The following is a 21,681-nucleotide window of genomic DNA, read 5'->3' as shown; positions in this document are numbered from 1 at the left end:
CTTTCTTTTTGGAGACAAGGTTTTACTCTGTCTGCCACACTAAAGTGCAGTGGTGTGATCATAGCTCACTGCAGCCTTGTACTCATGGGCTCAAGGGATCCTCCCACCTCAGCCTTCTGAGTAACTGGGACTACAGGCACACGCCTGGCTAATTTTTTTATTTTTATATTTTGTAGAGACAGGGTCTTGCCATGTTGCCCAGACTGGTCTCAAACTTCTGGACTCAAGCAATCCTCTACCTTCCTCAGCCTCCTAAAGTGCTGGGATTACAGTTGTGAGCCACTGTACTTGTCCAAGAGATAATTTCTTAATTCTTATGTATTTATGATTTTGTTCTTTACTATCATTCCACTGGGGTTTGGGGAAGGAAATCAGATAAATATTTGTGATCATGCCATGACATGGTTCGGCTGTGTCCCCACCCAAATCTCGTCTCAAATTGTAGTTCCCATAATCCTCATGTGTCGTGGGAGGGACCCAGTGGGAGGTGATTGAATCTTGGGGGTGGTTACTCCCATGCTTTCTCATGATAGAGTTCTCACAAGATCTGATGGTTTTGGTTTTTTTGTTTGTTTGTTTTTGAGACAGAGTCTTGCTCTGTCACCCAGGCGGGAGTACAGTGGCACGATCTTGGCTCACTGCAACCTCCGCCTCCTGGGTTCAAGCCATTCTCCTGTCTCAGCCTCCCCAGTAGCTGGGATTACAGGCATGTGCCACCACACCCAGCTAATTGTTGTATTTTTAGTAGAGACGGGGTTTCACCATGTTGGCCAGGCTGGTCTTGAACTCCTGACCTTGTGATCTGCCTGCCTTGATCTGATGGTTTTATAAGGAGCTTTTCCCCCTTTTGCTTGGTACTTGTCCTTGCTGCTGCCATGTGAAGAAGGACATGTTTGCTTCCCCTTCTGCCATGATTGTGAGTTTCCTGAGGCCTCCCCAGCCATGCAGAAGTGTGAGTCAATTAAACCTCTTTCCTTTATAAATTACCCAGTCTTGGGTATGTCTTTATTAGCAGCGTGAAAACAAACTGCCATTTTTAAAGGATGATCAGTTTACCTCTTGTTCGGCCCCCAGTGGTGTTCCAGTGGGGCGGGGTTGGAGGGGAAGGCATACTCCCAGCATGGCTGATTTCAAGCTATCAACAAGACGCCCTTGGGGGAAATGTGCACAATGAGTTCTCGTGAGCAAGTGGGAGCTCCAGCGCACCCCTGCCACCCTCCACCCCCAGGAGAATATCATCTGCGAACCAACAGGGGTCTTGTCTGTTTTGTTGCCTTCAAGAGGCATTCAATAAACATTGCTGAATATATGAACAAATCAATGCAGGAAACCAGTTAGCCTGTTCAACTCCCTGGCTTTAGACTGGGCCCTAACTCCAACCACCAACTGAGCTGCACCCTGTCCCAAAGCTAAGACAAAGACCCAGGCCTCATGCTGGCTATGCACTGAGCCCTGACCCTGCTCACACACTGAGCCTGATGCTGGTCACAGACTCAGCCCTAACTTTGGGCTCACACTGGGCTCAGACACTGAACCTCGACAACTCAGCACTTAAAACACTCAAAGGTGGCTGGAGGTTCACAGAATGAGAAAGCGAGGCTGGCTCGTTATAGGGCGGCCTTTACGTGCAGGCTGAGAGGGTGCAAGCCTTCTGGCAGCAAGGTCTCAGGGTGACTGAGGGCCCATGAGGCAACCCTCCCAAGCTCTGCTAGGGCTGGGAGCCCCTCCTGCCCTGCTGATCTGAACCTCCCATGGGCACACCCAGCCCACTTTCTCCAAGGCCACTCATCGAGGCCTGCAGGCCAGCTAATGGCTTCCTGGCCACTCTGAAGGGATGCATTATTGATGGCTTGTAATTGATATGGAACTGCCCAAGAGTGTCCCACTGGAATTCAGGCCAGACAGCCAGAGGCCAGGGCTTGCCCAGGCCCAGGCCCAGGCCCAGGCCCAGGCCCAGGCCCACATGTGCAGATGTAGGCACATACACAGAAGCAAGTTTCAGCTAAAGACATGAGCTCCAAGTGTGAGGCAGTTCTCACATTCATTCATTCAGTGGGAAGTCAAGTAAACCATGGTGGGGCGATGTTAACATTCTGTTATGGGTTTTGGAATGAAAATGCCTTCCTCGGCTTGCAGGTAAAACCTGGATAGCCCCAGCAATGGGGGCTGTCAGCTGCATTGCAGGGAACAAGTCTCCTCTGAGAGCCAAGCACAGCCCTGGGGTGGTACTTATGGCAAGGGAGGCATGGTGTGTACAAGGGCCAGAGGGCCAGAAGGTAAAGGACTAGGGAGCTCTGCCAGAGCCCCACCAGGCAGAGCCTGTAGCCACAGTAAGATGTTTAAAGAACATCTTAAGAACACAGTAACATGAACATCTTAAGAACACAGTAAGATGTTTAAAGAACAACTGGAAACCACTGGAATCCTCCAAACAGAAGGGTAGAGAGGTGGGAATGGCGGTGCATAGTGATCCAGATGGGCATTTTGAAAGGACCATGCTGACTGCAGAATGGATAACAGATTGGATGGGGCCAGAGTAGATATAGGAAAGCCTGGGAGGCTGGGAGGCTACTGCAGTAGCCCATGCCAGAGACGAGCAGGTATGGACGAAGGTGGAGACGGTGGAGACGGAGGTAAGAGGAGGGATAAGAGACTACCTTGGAGGTGCAATATCAGCACATGGCATGGACTGGAATGGGGATGAGGGAGAGGACAACCTGCTTTGGGGACAGATTTTGGCAAGCTTCACACCCACAGGGTGTGGGGTGGCTGGATGCTGTCCATCTCGCCCTGAGAAAGAATGACTGACTCAGAGGGGAAGCGCACATGGGCCAAATGGCTCTCAGTCCAGTCACAGGCTAGGACAGCCCAGGGGGGCTTCAGGAGATGCTAGCGGGACCCTTAGAGCTGGGCTCCTGGCTCCTCCTATGCTTATCATGGCCACATGTGCCTCCACGGTGTTTCCCAGGGGCCCTAGGACATCAGGGCCTCATGAGTCAGATGGGGAACTGAGGCCCGGAGGTGAGAAAGAGCCTCTTGTGCTGGGAGGGAGGGTAGGGGAAAGACCAGGACCACATGGTGGTTCAGAAGCAAAGCAGGGGCCACAGCCTACACCCCTGGCTTCCAGCCCCCAAGACCTTGCACCAGGGAACTTGCAGCCTTATGGGCAAGACAGAAGCGACTCAGCCCAACAGAATCCAGGGCAGCTTGATGGTAGCAGGGGCCAGGAGAACAGGAAGTCACCAGAGGGAAAAGCAGGGGCTGGAGGCTGAGCTCTTGGCCCATCACTCCTCCCTTGCCCTGACTTTGGATGAACCTCTTTTCTTCCCCTGGCCTCGGTTTCACTGTGTATCCAATAAGGCAAATGGACTCACTGAACTCCCAAGTCTATGACGAGCTCTGTACCAGCTCCAGGACCCCACCCAGAGGGAATGAAGTGTAAGTGCAATTAAGGCTCAGTACTGTCTTGAGAGCCATCCCCTACTCCCTGTCAAAATGCCCCATTCCCAGAGAACCATCTATTCAGAGAAAGGTAACAGAATCCACAACCTCTAAAATGCATCATCAATGATGTGTAGCACACCATGAGAAGCATTCATCATGCAAATAAGCAGAAAAACATGATTAGTTATCAAGCCATAAAGCAGTTAATAGAAGCTGACCTGGGTAAATACTTGAGTGAACAGACAAGGACTTCAAAATAACTACAATTAATATGTTAACAAAAATACGGGGGAAAGACAGACAAAATGAGTGTAGTGTTTCAGCAGAGGGTTAGACTCTATAAAAAGAATCAAATCAAACTTTTAGAACCTCGATATACTGTATCTGAAATTGAGTAGTTGGTTGGATGGGTTTAACAGGAGACTGGACATAGTAGGCTTGTTGAAGACAGGTCTATAGAAAAATATCAAAACTTACAGCCATTGAAAAAGGAGAGAGGGGGAGAGAGAGAGAATGAATAGCAGAGCAGAGTAAGATCTAAGAGAAATGTGAGACATAACCAAACGGCCTCAGGTACAACTGGAGCTCCAAGAGGAGAAGAATGAGACAGGAGACAGGTGCAATGAATAAAGAAAGCACGGCCAAGAACTTCCCAAATCTAATAAAAAAAATCATGCCACAAATTTAAGAAACTCCTAAGCAGAATAAATACCAAAAACCCCACAGAAACCCACACGGAAGCACCTTGCAGTCAAACTGCTGAAAGCAGGAAGAAACACAACGGGATGGGGCTCCCCAGGGCTCATGCGGGCCCGTACCTTGGGAAAAGAAGGTGCACGGTGGCTTTGATGAAGCAAATCTTCTACTGGCAAATGGGCCCGGTGGGAAAAAACAGACCATCCCTAGGCTTGGGAAGAATTAAAGTGCAGTCACATACCCATTTAGTGCACAACATTAGCTAAGTATTTCTAATCAGATAACCTGCCCAGATCATCTGGGATCCACAGGGAAGACCGCAGTATGCATTACTGGAGTGAGTTAGGCCCCTTCCATCGGGGCCAGGTCTTTCCATCAGGGCCAGGCTTTTAATGCAAGACCAAGAGGGGTCAGACCCACCGGGGCGGCAGGACAGGCACACCCAGCGCTTCTCCACCATTAATGGTCTGGTTGCGGAGTCCAGTTGACACGGGCCTTGTCCTGATCAATGCACACTTTGGCCAGAAGCTTGATGGTATCTAATGTAATAGCAGTAATTCTGCTCCATCCTATTAGTGCTGTCTGCACAGACTGCCCTGCCTTCAAACCCATCTGCTGTTGGGATAGCATCCAATGTTTATTTCCATTAGTTTTGCCATTGTTGGTAACAATAAAAATCAGGAGACAGTTGCAAACTAATGATTTAGGAGGAGAGTAAAGCTGAGATCGACCTTGGCCCCCTTCCATCCACTGTGAAGATGCCTGGTAGTTGGCCATAAATTTAAATTACGGCAAAAGGATAACATAAGTTATTCCTCTGATGGCTAATTTTATCAGCTAAATAGGCTTGTCATTAAAGCTATCGGCTGTTTTACAAATCACTTCCCATCTTAAAAAAATTTTCACTTCCCACAGTGGAGATCCTGAATAATCCAGGTAACAAAGGCTATTGTGCTGAGCCGGGGACTTGTGGCCTCTGTAGGAAAAGAAGGAGCTCTCTGGAACGATCCAGCCTCAAGCCCCATCCCTGGAGCCAGCATGGAACCACGGCTCTATTCCTGCTATTCCTGCCCTTTGGCCCCTTTTCTGAGCTGCTAGCCCAGCCTCAAAGGCGAGGGACCTACACAGAGCCACTGGCATTCTCTCAGGGGTCCAGAAAACCAGCAGGCAATGGGATCCAGCGACAGCCCTGGATGGGGAGATGGGCCCTGGCTCCCAATCAGACCACCCACCACCTCCCACATCTGCTCTGGTTCCTCCACATGAAAGACAGTGAAGGGGATGGAGGGAGGGGCATGACAGCTTCCTCTCCCCACATCTTCCTCCATCAGAAATGCCTGCAGTTTGCAGGGTCAAGATTATCATCTTGTTTCTTCAGGAAAAAGGCCAGGGAGACATGGCATTCCTCCAGGAAGGACTTTGATAAGTGTGGCTGTGCCACCTGCTGTACTGGAACCGGGGAAAAGGTAGGGAATGTTGTGAGCCCATTGGCCTTGTTTTATGGGTTGGGTGACTGTGCAGGTGATGTTTTCTTGTTGGGCACAAAGACCACTTCTGACAGTATCTGCTGCCCCTAGTTGGTACTGTGTAACTGACTCTTGCCAATAAAACAGGGGCAGAGCAATGTCACCGTTTTCAGTCTTGGCCAATAAAAACCTGCTGTGCCCAATTCCCCAGCCTCATTTTCCTATCCACTGACTGGAGAAGACTCAGAGGACTTGGAGGAAGAAGGATCGGCTGGGCTTGGTGGCTCCCATCTGTAATTCCAGCACTTTGGGAGGCCAAGGTGGGCAGATCACTTGAGGTCAGGAGTTTGAGACCAGCCTGGCCAATATGGTGAAATCCCGTCTCTACTAAAAATACAAAAATTAGCCAGGTGTGGTTGCACATGCCTGTAATCCCAGCTACTCGGGAGGCTGAGGCAGGAGAATCACTTGAACCCGGGAGGCAGAGGTTTCAGTGAGCTGAGATCATGTCACTACACTCCAGCCTGGGTCTCAAAGCGATATTCCATCTTGGAAAAAAAAAAAAAAAGTCACAGAATGGGAGCAGCCTGGAGGCCTGAGTGATTTGTGTGGAACAGAGGGTCCCTCCTCCACCCTGACCCATTGCAACCTGCACTGGACTATGATGAGAGTGACAAATGTACTCCTCCTATGTTAGGACACAGGTTTCTGGATTTGCTAGATGCAACAACGGCTGTTACTCACCCTAACTATCAGTGACTCAGGCAGACTCCTCTTTCTGGTGCAGGGAAATGGACATTGAAGCCCTGGGTTCCTTTCCTAGCCCCTCCATGAAAAACTGCAGGATCTGGGCAAAGAACAGCCTCTCTGAACCTCAGTCTTTCCATGTGGAGGGATTAATAGTACCCAGCCTGCCAACTTTCACCATCAAGGGAAAAATGAGCTAAAACATGACAGTGCATTTGTGAATGAGCAACCATCACACAGATACACTTAGTAGCATTTTTATTCTCTTTTCTTTTTTTTTTGTGACTGAGTCTCACTCTGTCACTCAGGCTGGAGTGCAGTGGCATGATCTCAGCTCACTGCAAGCTCCACCTCCCAGGTTCACGCCATTCTCCTGCCTCAGCCTCCCAAGTAGCTGGGACTACAGGTACCCACCACCACACCCAGCTAATTTTTTGTATTTTTTTTTTAGTAGAGATGAGGTTTCACCATGTTAGCTAGGATGGTCTCCATCTCCTGACCTGCCTGCCTCAGCCTCCCAAAGTGCTGGGATTACAGGTGTGAGCCACCGCAACCGGCTGGTCTTTTTTTTTTTTTTTTTTTTAACCCTTACTGAGAGCCTCCAGTGGACCAGATTTAATTTGATGCATATGGCATCCACATGATGTAGGCCTTGTTACCGCCAGTTTTCCCAATGAGAAGCTGAGGCTCAGGGGTTAAAAGGGAGACGACTGGTCACTGGTGGAGCTGAGGTTTGAATCTGGCTTGCTGGCTCCCCGAATAAGAGGATTCTTTCCACTTCTCCAAACTCCCCGACAAGGGACTCACCTTTCCCAAAGTCTAAGGATGTCCTAAGGGGCTCACAGGTCCCACTGGTCTCCTTGGAGGCTGGACCTTGAGTCATCCCAGATTGAGCCTCATCCCTCAATATTTTGCCAATGATCTCAGGGTGAATTGTGCTGAGGAAGGACAGCTTCAGAGAAGATAAACTAACTTTCACAGTGGGCCAGGTCAAACTGTACTATTTTGTACCAAAAGCTGTTACCAGGCTTAAAGGAGAAAGAAACTTCAGAATGTGTTTTGGAACTAGAGTGAGATCCGTACATGGAGGTACATAAAATCTCAGAGGTGGTTTCGTGACATGAGTCAGAAGAGTATATCGCTGCATTGATTTAACCGCTGCATCTAAAATGGCTTTGGTTTCTGAAGCAGCCAGGACAGAAAGACAGACAAGGCATCCACACCGTCTCTCTGAAGGGCAGCCTCTAGCATCGTGACTTTGGAATCCATCTGTGCACCAGCAAGCCTAACTCATAATGAAATTCTGGCCAAGATCCACCCCTCACCAAAAAATAAAAGAATAAAAAAAAGAATGAAAAGGAACTTCCACCTAAGGAATTGCTGAATTCATGGGTCAGAGGCCATGTGCTTCTATCACAGCAGTGGGGAGTCTGGAAGCAACTGCAGAAGGCATGGCCAGGGCTTTGGAATGGTATGACTGACCAGCAGAGAGTCCTCCTTCCATCCCGGGATGCTCTAGGCACCCCTCCCCAGGTAGGGATCTGTTAAGGATGGGGTGTGCCCACAACCAGAAGAGATCAAAGGAATGAGGGAAGCAGTGAAGCCTGTCTCCCTGTCAAAGCCAGAGGGCCAGTGTGATCCAGGAGGGAAGGCACTGGAATGAGCGACAAGAGACCTGTTTTCGTCCTGGCCTCATAACTGCTGTGCCACGTTGGGTTCACCCATCCCCTTCTCTGAGCCTCAGATGCCCCATCTGCCAAATCCTGGATTGGGCCAGCTGCCCTTCCAGGGGCCTTTCATCTGTTATATAAGGTGGTTCTGGAGCACCCTGGGTGTGGGCCTGTGGCAAGAAATGAGCACCTTGGGTGTGGGCCTGTGGCAAGAAATGTAGAACAGAAGATGAAATGAATCATGTAAGAAACTGGCCAACAGGCTCACCTGAGAGTCTCCACAGGGTCACGGTAAGAAGCAACGTAATCTTTCTTAAAAAGTTAAGATGGGCTGGGTGCGGTGGCTCATACCTGTAATTGCAGCACTTTCAGAGGGTGGGGGGGAGGGGTGGATCACCTGAGGTCAGGAGTTCGAGACCAGCCTGGCCAACATGGTGAAACCCTGTCTCTACTAAATATACAAAAATTAGCCAGGCGTGGTGGCGGGCGTCTGTAATCCCAGCTACCCAGGAGACTGAGGCAGGAGAATCTCTTGAACCTGAGAGGCGGAGGTTGCAGTGTGCTGAGATCACGCCACAGCACTCCAGCCTGGGCGACAGAGTGAGACTCTGTTTCAAAAAAAAAGAAAAAAGAAAGAAAGATAAGATGAAGAAACAGAGAGTAACTGTGCAGTGGAAACACCTAACCCACGCTGCCCCAGCCAGGTGATCCAGGTAACATCACAGTGAGAAGTCACGCGGCCAGCATGTCCTCTTGATGTGACATGATGAGAATGGTACTTTCCCTCTGCAGTCTTCCTCCCAAAACCCACAACCCCAGGCTTACCCTGGGAAAAACATCAGATGAATCCCAACAGAGGGGCATCCTGTAAAATACCTGGCCAGTGCTCCCCAAAACCCTTCAGGTCATTAGAAACAAAGTCTGAGAAATTGCCACAGCCAGGAGAAGCCTAAGGAGACATGCTGACTGAATGTGATGTGGAGCAAATAGAGGACCTAAAAGATTAAATACTAAGAAAATCTGAGTACCGTATCAATGTGGGTTTGTTCACTGTAACAAATGATACTAGCGTATGATGTTAATAATGGGTAGCCAGGCACAGGGGATACGGGAAACTCTGCACCTGCTTCACTATTTTTTGGTAAATATAAAACTGTTCTAAAAAATAAAGTTTATTTTTTTAAAAAAGAGCTGGGTAAAGTTGTGGCAAATAGTTGTACAAACAAATCCCAGCAAGAGAGCAAGGGAGTGCAAAGTGTTTTTTTTTTTTTTTTTTATGAGACAGAGTCTTGCTCTGTGGTCCAGGCTGGAGTGCAGTGGCGTCATTACAGCTCACTGCAAGCCTCAAGCTTCTGGCCTCAAGCAGTCCTCCTGCCTCAGCCTTCCAAAGCACTGGGATTACAGGTGTGAGCCATTGCGCCAGGCCAGGTGTTGTATTTAAACTTGGACCCTAACACATTTCATTGGTAAATGTCAATTTTTCAGGCAGCATACGTGAATTCAGTTTGGAAATAGCTTCATTGTACTCTAAGAATTCCAGCAAGGAGAGAGAAAGAGTTTATCACAAAGAATACTAGACTGCCCTGGAATGGGGTTGGGGGTGCCATTGAGACCGCTGAGGGGAGCCAGGTCTGTGCCTGCAGTATAAGATACCCTATGCATAATCTGATCAATGTTTTCGCTGAGTGCTAAGAGGTGCCATGAATAGGAAAAAGGAAGCTGAACATGATGGGCTGGAAGAGAACAGTGTTCACAGTTAGGACGCCTGGTTCTATGCCCCCTGGACTAGCTGTGTGCTGCCTGGGTGAGCCGCCACCACTCAGTTTTCTTATTTGTAAAATGGGTGTGTGGGGCAGGTGTGGTGGGGCGGGTGGACTCCCATTAGTTGCTACCCATCACATGTCAGGCTTTAGGTTACGCGATCTCATCACCATCCTTCAAGGATTCTATTACTACACACATTTTTCAGATTAGGAAAACCAAGGCCTACAGATGTCCCATTAATGCCCAAAGCCACAAGGCCAGTAATTGTTCTAAAGAGAGACATACCTGGGTTCAAAGCCAGCTCAAAGTCTATTTAGAACCAAGTCTATTCTCAATCATTCCATGGGCTGCTGTCTCTAAAGGTCTAGCCATCCCTGACATTCCAGGGCCCACAGTCTCACTTCCTCCAGAGTATCTGTTACCCAGTCAAGTCTCAAACCAGGCCTGAAAATACAGCTGCGAGCGAGGCGCCTGTCTGCTTCGCTCTGTGGAGCGGGCACCATGGACTCCAGGAGAGCAGCCCTCCTGGTCCCTCTGGCCAGGCAGCCCCCCACCGTTCCGGGCGGCCCCGCTGGGAGTCCAGCCTGTCTGGCCCTTTCTGCTGTCTTAACTAAGATGACAGGGTTCAGGTGTTTTTTAAATTAAAATGGTTTGTTTCTGTTCATCTCTTTTCCAGATGTCACTACCTGGAGGGAATCTGTCTTTATTTATTGGCTCTTTCCTGTGCAGAATGCAAGGGAGTTTCCCTCTGGCTGAGATCCCCGGGAAGGAGGCCACATGTGGAGAGTGACTTGAACCAGGACGGCAGGAACCTGGGGTCCCCACGGGGCTCCGGACAGAGGTCATGGTGGAAACCCTGGGAGGTGGGGTTGCTGTTAGGATTTTCTCCCGGCCACGTGGCACATGTGTGGCTGAGGTGAGGCATGTGGCAGGGTCAGCGCGTTCCCTGCTGGGCTGGGAGGCTGCGAATTTATGAGGGGAGGATGCAGCCCTAAGTCCGTGTCTTTCCCGTTGCCAACTGCCGTGAAGTAGAGCATTTGTTTTCCTATTTGACAGCAGAATGAGAACTGCCTGATCGGCTTCCAGCCGCTTTCTGGATGACACCCTGCGCTTTCCTTTCCCCACTTCCCTGCAGCCCCCTCTGCCTAGAGCCAAGCTTCTCTCACCTTCTTCTCCAGCCTCTGTCCCCAGTCTTCCTATCTCCACCCTGCCCTCTCCATCCAGCCTCCAACAGCAGCTGGAAGGCTCCATCAACAACTCACATCTGAGCAGATCCCCCAGTCCTGCTTTTAATCCTCCAGGCTTCCTCTGTCCCAGCAGGATAAAGCCCAAACTCTCTGGTCAGCCACGGAGCCCCTTCCCAAGCCTGTCCCCAATCCTCCTGCTGCCTCGCTCTGCTCACCCTCTACATGGCCCACTGCACCCACTCCCACACCCCACGCTATTCCCTCTGCCTGGCAGCCTTCTCCCTGGGGCCCTGCTCTACATCAGCATCTCTGGAAAGCCTTCCCCACCCTGGCCTGCAGAGCCAGGGACATGCCTGTGTGATGCAGGTATTGCACCAGATTTCCACTGCCTATTTACAGGCTGCTAAATCCCCTGAGTCACCCAGAGCCCCGTGAGGACAACGGCCACACCCTGTCCTGAGTGGCATCTGCACGCCTGGCACAAGCCCAGCACAGAGCAGCTCTGGACAGTGCTGGCTGACCACTCGATATGGCGAGAGAATGAATGAAGCTGATGCCAGCTCCTCAGGGTGGGAATGCTTCTCTTCCTAGTCTAGGATTCCATAGCCTGCCCTGCTCTCAGGACACCTTGGACAACATGCCCCTGAAAGCCGTGTCCCCTGATGACCCCTCCTGTCATGCACAGGCATTCTGTGTGAAACAAAAGGTCATAGTGTTCCCAAAGCATATAAAAAGATTGGTTTCTTGACAGACATTCCGAGGAGATGATTCTGAAAACAGTGTGTGTGTGTTCCTGTGGGGACATTTCCCAGGATCACTTTGTAGTGACATTCCACAGACGTGTCCCCCACCCCAAAACTATGAGAGGTTGGGGTTGGTCAGGGAGCCAAGAGGTACACTGAATATGCATTTACCAAGACCCGCAACACACACTGAATATGCATTTACCAAGACCTGCAACGCGCGGAGTGCTGGCTGGGGCTGGAGCATGGATGTGAGTTGGACAAGGCTTGCCTTCAGGGGGCATCCATTTCAGTGGGAAGAGCTGCCCCAGGTATAAAGGAGCACTGATCATGGCAGTGAGTACCCAGTGCCCTGTGAATGTAGACAAGTGAGGGCAGCTGTGGGGCTGGGGGAGGGGATGCAGAGACTGTTGACGGGGGGAACACGTTCTGTAGGGAGGCCAGGACTTGAATTAGACAGACAAAGCTTGCAACGGGCGGGGATTTAGGCAAGGGGCACCGTGCAACCAAATCCCAAGAGGTGGCATGGCACAGGACTTGTCAAAATGACAGGTGACTCCACTTGGCACAATCAGGGTGTTTATGCACCAGACACATGAGACAGGAGGTTGGTGGGACGGGCGGACACATAATGGGCCCATACGCCAGGTCAGACCTCAGCCCTGAGACCCCCTTGGAGACTGCCTGGGCACCCAGCAATGGGGGAGGAAGAGGGAGCCCAGGGGTGCCCATCCTTACTACACTGCAAGCCAGAAGGACTCAGTGCCCACGTCAATATGAGGCCACAGGCATTCCTCCACTTTCACTGGCAGGACATGGGCTGGAAGACAGCCCGTGAAGAACTTGCCTGCCCTGGGCATGGAGAGCCATAGGCTTGGTGTCTCTGGCTTGTGTAGTTGGGGGCAGTGGCCCTGTCCCCTCCCCAGAATCCGTGGGGCAGAATGGGAATGACCATGCATGTCATTTGGCCCATCGCCCACATTCCCACCACCTTGCCAGTCCCCTCAGTAGCATTCCCACCTTACAGCCTGGGACCAGACCCTTCCCAGCACCCAGAGCTGCACTTCTACAGAGCTCTCAGCCTTGCTGTGGGTTCCAGCAGCCACCCCCTCCTGAGCACCCCAGTCCCCTTCCTCTGAACTCCTCTGTCCCACTCACATGGGAGCAGCCACCTCATCTTACAGAGGAAGGAACTGAGGGCAGAGGGGTGGCCTGACTTGGCTGGAGTCCGGAGGGGTGGGAGCAGCAGGGCTAGGCCTTGAATGCAGGTCTCTGGATGCCTGACAGGGTGCTCTTGGCCCAGTTGCCAGTCCCCCTTGCCTCTGTTGAGCCCATCCTTGCAGGGCCCACCACCTGCCTCTCTGAGTCTTCATCACGGCTCCTGGAGGGTGGAGAGCACCACTAGCACCTTTCTGGGGCTCTGGGCGTACGGCATGGCAATGGACATACTATGGTGCCCAGCAACCCTCAGCAGACAGAATTAGCCGCTGGCTTAAGAGACCAACCATGTCTCCGAGAAGACTCTGATGAACTGAGGGGGCGACCTGGCAGGCTCAGGTCGGGGAGCTGAAGAGTCACCGTGCTGCAGTGGAAAGAACCCTGGCCTGGGAGTCAGGGTGGAGTCCATGCCTAGCTGGGCTGTACATCAGCGACCCTGGAGATGTGCCCCCTTCTCTGGGCTTCAGGTTCCCCATGAGTCCAACAAGGGGCTGGAGGAACTCCCTGACCTCTGGTGCCCCTGCAGCTCTAGCAACCCATGGCTTTAGGCACTACCAGTGTCCCCAGCAAGACCATGGACAGAGCCGAAAGCGGCGGTGCATTACCCCTTGCTCCTGACAGATCTGCGTCAGCCTCTCCAGCTGCTCGTCTTGGATGACCTTGGCCTTCTCGTACTGCTGGATAACCATCTCCATCTCCAGCTTCACTGGCAGGACGTAGGCTGGAAGACAGAGACAGCCCTGTAAAGAATTCAGCAGTGGCAGGGCTTGGGCTGGGAAAGGGCTGACCCAGCATTTAGCCAGCAGCAGGTTCAAGGTCCTGGGCCAGTTCTGTGGATCTAGAGGGAGAAATGTCCAGGTACCCGACAGCATCCAGAAAGTACAGAGGGCTACAACCTTTACTCATAGTGGCCAGGGTAGTTGTTTTCCTGTTTTCCATAGTGCTAGAACCCATACTTTTGGGCTGTGTGCACAGCTGCCTGGAATAAAGACTATTTTCCAGCCTCCTTTGCAGCTATGGGTGGCCACAAGACCACCCTCTGGACCACAGGATGCTAGTGGAGGTGGCAGGCAGCAGCTGCAGGAGCCTTCTTCACAAAGGAGCTGGGGCCAGTGAGGATGGGGCGGCCCTGCAGCCCGCACACACTGGCAGAAAGGAAAACGGTGCAACCACTTAGGGAAACGGTTTGTCCGTTTTTTGGAGTGTTAAACAGAGAGTGACCATGTGACCCAGAAATTCCATTCCTAGGAACCTTAGGGGAAGGAAAACATGTGTCCACACAAAACCTCACACATGAGCGTTCATAACAGCATTATTCCTAATAGCCAAAAAGTAGACATAACCCAAATGTTCATCAACCGGTGAATGCATCAGCTGTGGTCTAGCCATGCAGTGGAGCACTACTCGGCAATGAAAAGGGATGCAGTACCACCACCAGCCACAACACAGATGAGCCTCAAACACAGGATGCTAAATGAGAGCAGCCAGACACAGAAAAACCACGTCGCATGATTCCATTTATATGAAATGTAATGGAACAGAACAGGCAACTCCATAGGGACGGAAAACAGCTCAGTGCTTGCCTAGGGCTGAGGCGGACATGGGAAGTGGCTGCCAATGAGTGTGGGCTTTCTCTTAGGAATGATGAAAACACTCCAGACTTAGATTTTTTGCTGATGGCTACAGAACTCTATGAATATACTAAAAACCACTGAGCTGTGAACTTTTATTTTATTTTGAGATGGAATCTTAATGTCACCAAGGCTGGAGTGCAGTGGTATGATCTCAGCTCACTGCAGCCTCCACCTCCCAAGTTCAAGTGATTCCCCAGCCTCAGCATCCTGAGCAGCTGGGATTACAGGTGCCCGCCACCACGCCTGGCTAATTTTTGTATTTTTAGTAGAGATGGGATTTTACCACGTTGGCCAGGCTGGTCTCAAACTCCCGACCTCTAGTGATCCACCCACCTCAGCCTCCCAAAGTGCTAGAATTACGGGCGTGAGCCACCATGCCTGGCTGAATTGTGGACTTTAAATAGGTGGATTTTATAGCACGTGAATTATATTTGGATGAAGATGTTTAAAATAAGAAGGCAGTGGGCCTTCCTTTTGACTCTTTATCTTCTTCCCTTCCTCCTTCTCCTTGGCTAGGATGAGAATGTGATGGCTGGCACGGAAGCAGCCATCTTGGACCATGAGATGACTTTGAAAAGTAGGCTAAGTGCAGCAGAGCAACAAAACAGAAAAACAGAAGGAGCCTGGGCTCTTGACTACAGGGAGTAAGTGACTGTAATCAAGGCTATATCTGTCTTGGGCCACCTTCCTACAGACTTTTTTTTTTTTTTTTTTTTGAGAGAGAGTCTCACCCTGTCACCCAGGCTGGAGTGCAGTGACATGATCTCAGCTCACTGCAACCTCTACCTCCTGGGTTCAAGCCATTCTTAATGCCTCAGCCTCCCAAATAGCTGAGAGTACAGGTGTGTGCCACCACACTCAGCTGATTTTTGTACTTTTAGTAGAGACAGGGTTTCACTGTGTTGACCAGGCTGGTCTCAAACTCCTGACCTCAGGTGATCTGCCTGCCTCAGCCTCCCAAAATGCTGGGATTACAGGCATGAGCCACCATGCCCGGCCTGCAGACTTTCATGTGAATGAAATAAGCTTCTTTGTTGCTTAAGACACTGTTATTCTGAGTCTCTGTTACTCAGATGATCCTATTTATAACTGGTATAGTGAGACCCAGAAGAGAAAGCCTGACCTCTGAGGTTGAGGGCTCCATGCTCCATCAGCCAGCAGTAGTCCCATGGACACCTCCCTTGGTGGTTCTGTGGGCTCAGAGTAGCTCTGGGCTCCTGGGAATCTCAGTGTCTACTCCTGACTTTGACACAGCCTTTCCCCTCACACTGTTCCCACATCAGCCCTTCCTGACTCTTTAGAAGCCTCGGTCACATGACTCTCTTGCCCCTGATTTATAGAACCCTCCACGTTTCCTCTCTCCCAGTCTCCTTTCCACCCACAGTCTCTGCACCTCCACATGTTTCCTGGCAGTTGCAGGAACCAGCAGAGAAGAGACACTGGGACTTTTCTGCTTGCTTCCAGACTTGCGGGCTGGCCATGTGTCCCTGAGACCCATCTCCAGGTCCGGAGGCCTGCCGCTGCCTCCTCAGATCTCTGCTGAAGTCAGTTCACACCCAGGGTTATTTTGCAAGAGTAGTAAATTAACGTCCATCTGTTCACCAGCATGTCTCTCTCCTGAGGCTCCCTGGTGGCTCCGCGATGCCTGACGTGTCAGGAAAAGGGCGGGACAGCTGGGAAGTGTGTCACAAAGGGGGCTCTCAAAATCCATTAGTTTGAGGGTGTGCAGCTGTCCACAGCTGGAAGAAAGACCCAGAAGGCGCTGTTCCTACCCTGAGCGGGGTGGATGTTCTCATGGACAGAGCCAAGAACAGGGCCCTGAGCAGACTGCAGGGAGTGAGCAACTGAAAGAGTGCTGGTGGGTGTCAGGGGTCCTAGGCTCCACTTCTGGTCCTGAGCCTGATTCACTAAGTGACCCTCATCCTTCTTTGCCTCAGTTCCCCCATCTGTCAAATGAGGGGAGTGAACCAGGTGATCTCCCAGAGCCTCCCCAGCCTTCCAAAGGCTTCTGAAGTGAGACCCAAACACATTCCAGTTTGATGAAGATTCCCTATTAGGGGACCCCTGACAAGATGTCAGCATCTTCATCAGGACCAAATCCCACAGTGTTCGCAGGGTGGAACACAGGGTGAGGCCCAAGGAGAGGGAGCCCGCCCTGAGGATGACAGCTTCTGCCTTGCACCTGCTGGGCAAATGCTGATGGAATAGTCTCATGGCTACAATTTCTATCATCTGCAATCAAAATTCAGGGCTGGAAAAGACCATGGCATCTATCCCAGTGGTTTAAAAACTGTGCTCCAGAAGGCCTGGCAGTTCCTTAGAGGTGCCTCAGAGGGCAAGGGAGAAGACAAGGAGGTGGGCTGTGAGGCCCCTCCACTCCAAGTCAACCAAAGCAGCTCCACTTGCAATCTCTTTTACCGATTGGGTATGATTTTGCTGAAGAAGGCTTTGCTGTCAACCAAACCAAACCAACAAAACATCCTGGGAACCACTGTCTATACAACCTCCTGGTCACTCTAGGGGGACCTCTCTTGGAGGCTGACCAGCCCACTATGAGTGGCTCTGTTCTTTATCTGGCTGATGGGGCGTGGGCCTCTTCTTCCTGTCCTCAGGGACCAAGGACCACCCTCTGGAGCCCAGCAACTTGAGTCTTCCCTCTTCTGTAAGATGACTTCAGTGACCTGCCTGTGTCATCACCCTCTGGGCCACCCCCCACCCTGAGTATCCTGCACCATTCTCCAGGGGTGGGTTTTATGTCTCCCAGGTCCTCTGGGCCACATACTCTGGTCTGTCACCACCTTCTGTCACCACCTGTCACACAGGAGCCACCCAGGTCAGGGCACAGCTTTCCAGACAAGGGTGGCCCAGTGGGGAGGCAATGATAAAGCAATGACAAAGGAGTGGACCAGATGCTTTCTGTGAATGGGAACCAGGGATGCAAAGGCATGTCACTGAAGATGACAGAAGCACAGGCCAAAGGCCAGCCCCTGCCAGCATCTCTCTTCTCTACTTGTTTGCAGGTCAACGGGCTTATGGGCACCCAGCTTGTCCTTGGTGGACTCAAAGGTGAGACAGAGCCTGCAGGGAGCAAGGCCTTGACTAGATGACCTGGATAGAGCCAGTGGTGAGGCTGGAGGCCATCGGGGAGCCAGCAGCAGGTGTGCACTGAGACACTCAGGGTGTAAAAGTCTGCTCCTGGCCGGGCGCGGTGGCTCACGCCTGTAATCCCAGCACTTTGGGAGGCCGAGGTGGGCAGATCACGAGGTCAGGAGATCAAGACCATCCTAGCTAACACGGTGAAACCCCGTCTCTACTAAAAATACAAAAAATTAGCTGGGCGTGGTGGCGGGCACCTAGAGTCCCAGCTACTTGGGAGGCTGAGGCAGGAGAGTGGCGTGAACCTGGGAGGCAGAGCTTGCAGTGAGCCGGGATCGCACCACTGCACTCCAGCCTGGGTGACAGAGCGAGACTCCGTCTCAAAAAAAAAAAAGGTCTGCTCCTTCCAGAACGACAGGCCCTGCTCTAAGGGCTTGCATGGAGGCTGGCCCTCCAGGCTCACAGTAAACAGCTGCATGGGAATGAACACGTGGCCCCCAAATGGGAGTTGGGAAGTTCAGCGTGTGCATGCAACACCTGGGCAGTGTGCGTGACAGCGAGTGAGCAGAGACAGCTGGCCCCTCTCCCTGATGACAATTTCACCTTCCACTCTGATGCCAGCAGGGCGTACCCTCATCACACGGTGTCTCCTCTCAGTTGACAGCCCCAGTTTCTGGAGCAGCCCCACTGACCACATCCCCCTCGGGCCACTCACCATCAATGACCCTCTTCACCCTCCAGATCCGGAGCATGATGATGAGGCTGATGGCATCCCAGGGGCTCCTGGGTCCATTGGCCACGGTGGACGCCACCATCGGAGCCAAAGATAGGATGATCACAGCCCCGTCAAACACCTGTGAGAGGAGGCGCATTTCAGTGCCCTGGGCTCTGCCGTGTGATTGGGACCAGGGGTCAGTCAGGCAAAGCAGCTGGTGCTGCTCAACTTCTCCAGCAGCCCGGGGCCCCACCAGAAGGCCACCCCATCCCTGGCAGCCCCTCCTGACCCTCCTGAGTCTTTAGGGGCCTCCTCCTCCTAGATGTTCTCCTGAGTGCACTCTGTCCTGCAAGTGACCTCAGCCCATCTCCAGCCCTTAGTTCAGATGGCCTTGGGCTGTCTTGCCCCTTCTCAAGATAAGGCCTGCATTCTGTATCCCAGACCCTCGGCAGAGGCCAAGCTGGATCCCCTCTTGGCAGAGCAGGGGCTGAAGGCAGGCTCAGGGTGTCTCCTTCCCCGGGGGGAACAGAAGCCTGGAGCCCACATCTCAGCTCTGTCCAGTGCAGAGTCTCTAACCCTCCAGGGAGGCAGGGCTAGGCAAGGAGGGGGCCCAGCCTGCACAATGAAGCCTTGGACCCCGCCCTTCCATCTGCCTGCCCCAGCCTGGCCATGTTCTAAGCCATCCATCAGCCAGGCCCACTGTGTCAGATCCCAGCACTGAGCCAAAGAGGCTGAAACATAGATGGAGAGGTGAGGAAGCAGTGGGCAGCAGATCTTGACCATCTTGCCTGGCCTGTGTGCACAACGCTGCCAGTGACAGCCAGGCCTCCCTGACCTCTTCCCACCCACCACGCCCCACCCTCGTGGCAGGAAGCAGAAGGGAAACCCAGCCTGAGAAGCATGTTGACAGTTTCCCACTCAGCTTTCCATTTAGGGTGAATTTATTTGTTTTAAAACACATTTCAAAAGCTTTTCAAATTGATTCAAATTGTAAAATTTTGCAGAACGTCAAGGAATTCTGCATTCCTTTTAACATTCTAAAGAAATGTTTTAGAACATTCCTTTGCTGAAAACAGTCTCAGTTCCCCCTCCCTGCCCCACCCAACATGTGCAGCCACAGAGGTCAAGTGGGAGAAGGAGCTAGCCTTTTTGATGGTGTCCACCCTGGGATGGATGGGACATGATGTTTTCCAGCTTCCGGGATGGCTGAGTGAGGGCTTTGGGGGTGGACGTTGGTCTTTACCTCTATTTTGTTTTCGATGTAATCCCAGATCCCAAGCACCACAATCCGTAGAACAGTCTGAGGAAAGGAAGTGAGAAAGTGATTATTTTCCAGGTCCTCCTCCAGCTGAGAAGATTCCAGAGCTCAGCTTTCAGAGCTCTGATTCCGCATTCAGTAAAAGGAAAAGGTCTCTGCCATCTCCTAAGCATTTCTCAGCCCCTGTGCCCTCTCCACTCCCACTGCCAGTGCCCCACCTCCAGCCTTCATGGTGGGCGCACCTCCTGCTGGCTCCTCTGCCTGCAGGCTCAGACCCCCCATCTCTGTGCCATCCCCTGGGCACTCCTGATGCCATCTTCAGTGCTCCCTGTACATACAGAATACACTCCAAATCCCTCGGAAGGATATTAAGACCCTGTCTGCCTCACCTGGGTCATTTTTTGCCACTCCCGTCATGCTGCAAACCACTTACGAATCTTCAAATATACAAGCTCTCTCTCTCTCTCATGGCCTTGTCTTTGCATGTGGCAAGAACTGCAGTTGACTCCCCTCTCCACTCCTTGGCCCCAAATCTCTTCCCTCCTTCCTGTACAATAACTGAAGCTCCAGCATGGCCACCCAACTAAAGACTACATTTCCCAGCCTTCCTTGCATCTGGGAGTGGCCATGTGACTACATTCTGGCCAATGGCTAGCAACCAGAAGCACCAAGTACAACTTTCAGGTTGTGCCCTTAAATGAATTAGGCTCCTCCTCCTTCTGTCTTCCCAAGGCCTAGAATTGGGTGCATAAGTGTGATGGTGTGTCATCTTCAACCAAGGAGGGCCAGGCCGCAAGACAGAAGCCTGCTGGGTCCCCAACAGCCCCAAGCCTTACCTATCCACTTAATGTGTTTTTCCATGAGAGAGATATGGACCTTGCCTTGTTTAAGCCTCTGTGTTTTGGTTTTCTTGTTACAGCAGCTTGGCCTGTGCCTGAGCCAGCAGGGCTTTCCCCTTCCTGTCCTTCTGGCTTAAACGTCACCTCCGTGAAGCTCTTGCACACCCCCCGGCTCAGCTGGTGCCTCCTTCCTGAGTGTTCTTATGGTCCCTGGGCATCACCCTCCCACAGCACTTCCTTGTACCTTGTGCTGATTCCCTCCCCATCCCCCAGTGGAGGCTCAAGGGACCTGGTCTCTTTTCTCTCTTTTATCCCTAACACCTGGCATACAGCAGCCACCAGGCGATTATGCACTGTGGACAGATGAACAATGCGTGCATGAATGAATAATTCCTGAATGGTACTGCCTTCAGGAGCAGTTTCCTTACCAAGAGGACATCTTTCTCCAAAGAAGCCTCTTAAATGCTGGTCCCGTAAGATGCCGGTACATTTGTCTGCAGGCTCTTCCTTGAGCCGAGATGACTTTAATTCACAGTGATTCACACCAGATGGTGCCCCTCTCCCTCATGCCCGTAGTATAAGCCTATCTTTTTGAACTCTGCAAAGCTGCCCGGAGGATCATCACCCACAGCTGTTATGCCACAGAAAGGCTTGGCCGGTAAAATCCAGCTCTTTCTCGTGAAGGACAATCTTGATTTCTGTGAAGGGATGGGAAGGTGAATGCTCGTTGGGGACAGTCATGTCTCCTTCTCTGAGTACCGAGAGGAGCATATGGCAGCCCGAAGTCTGCTCCTCTATAACTTCCCGGTGTCTGGGTGGGTGGCCCCATGCTTAACTGCAAGACACCTTGCACGGGTGGGAAGAGATCTGGGGGCAGGGGGGCCACAATGTCTTGAGATCATAGCTCAATAATGGGCTGGTTGTGTGGCCTTGGGCCAGTCAAATCCTCTCCCTGGGCCTCAGTTTCTCCTTCTGCCAGAGAGGTGGGTTACATGTTATAATTCTTCCAATTATTTATGAGAATAATATCTGCCATCTACTATATGTCTGAGTGCCAGACCCTGGGTCAGCCCTCCTAACATGTGATTCTCATTTTACAGAAAGGGCCAGAGAAGTTAAGGAAGTTGCCCATAGCCACACAGCAATCAGGAATGAAGGCAACATTTGGACCCAGAAGGTTCTGGCTCTGCAGATGGTACTCAGC

The 21,681-nt window shown here is 51.7% G+C and overlaps 1 protein-coding gene and 1 long non-coding RNA gene across 2 annotated transcripts in view; one reads left to right on the top strand and one right to left on the bottom strand.

Annotated features, from left to right (window-relative positions):
* Positions 1–21,681, bottom strand: part of LOC105505124 (chromosome unknown open reading frame, human C15orf27) — a 71,509-nt gene that overhangs the window by 15,550 nt on the left and 34,278 nt on the right. The window contains exons 5-7 of the mRNA XM_011932823.1: positions 19,624–19,680; positions 18,381–18,519; positions 13,541–13,656 (exon numbers count right to left, since the gene is read on the bottom strand). Of these exons, the coding sequence (XP_011788213.1) occupies positions 13,541–13,656; positions 18,381–18,519; positions 19,624–19,680 (312 nt within the window). The remainder of the gene's footprint in view (positions 1–13,540; positions 13,657–18,380; positions 18,520–19,623; positions 19,681–21,681) is intronic.
* On the top strand, positions 7,766–14,321 carry LOC105505123. Its single transcript, XR_001000703.1, has 3 exons — positions 7,766–8,314; positions 10,464–10,703; positions 12,745–14,321. It is a non-coding gene; the product is annotated as an uncharacterized LOC105505123 (long non-coding RNA).

This window comes from Colobus angolensis, unplaced genomic scaffold (genome assembly GCF_000951035.1).
Source record: "Colobus angolensis palliatus isolate OR3802 unplaced genomic scaffold, Cang.pa_1.0 Scaffold99, whole genome shotgun sequence".
Classification (NCBI taxonomy): Eukaryota; Metazoa; Chordata; class Mammalia; order Primates; family Cercopithecidae; genus Colobus; species Colobus angolensis.
Note: the sequence above shows the minus strand (reverse complement) of the source record. Positions and strands in the feature narration are given on the sequence as shown.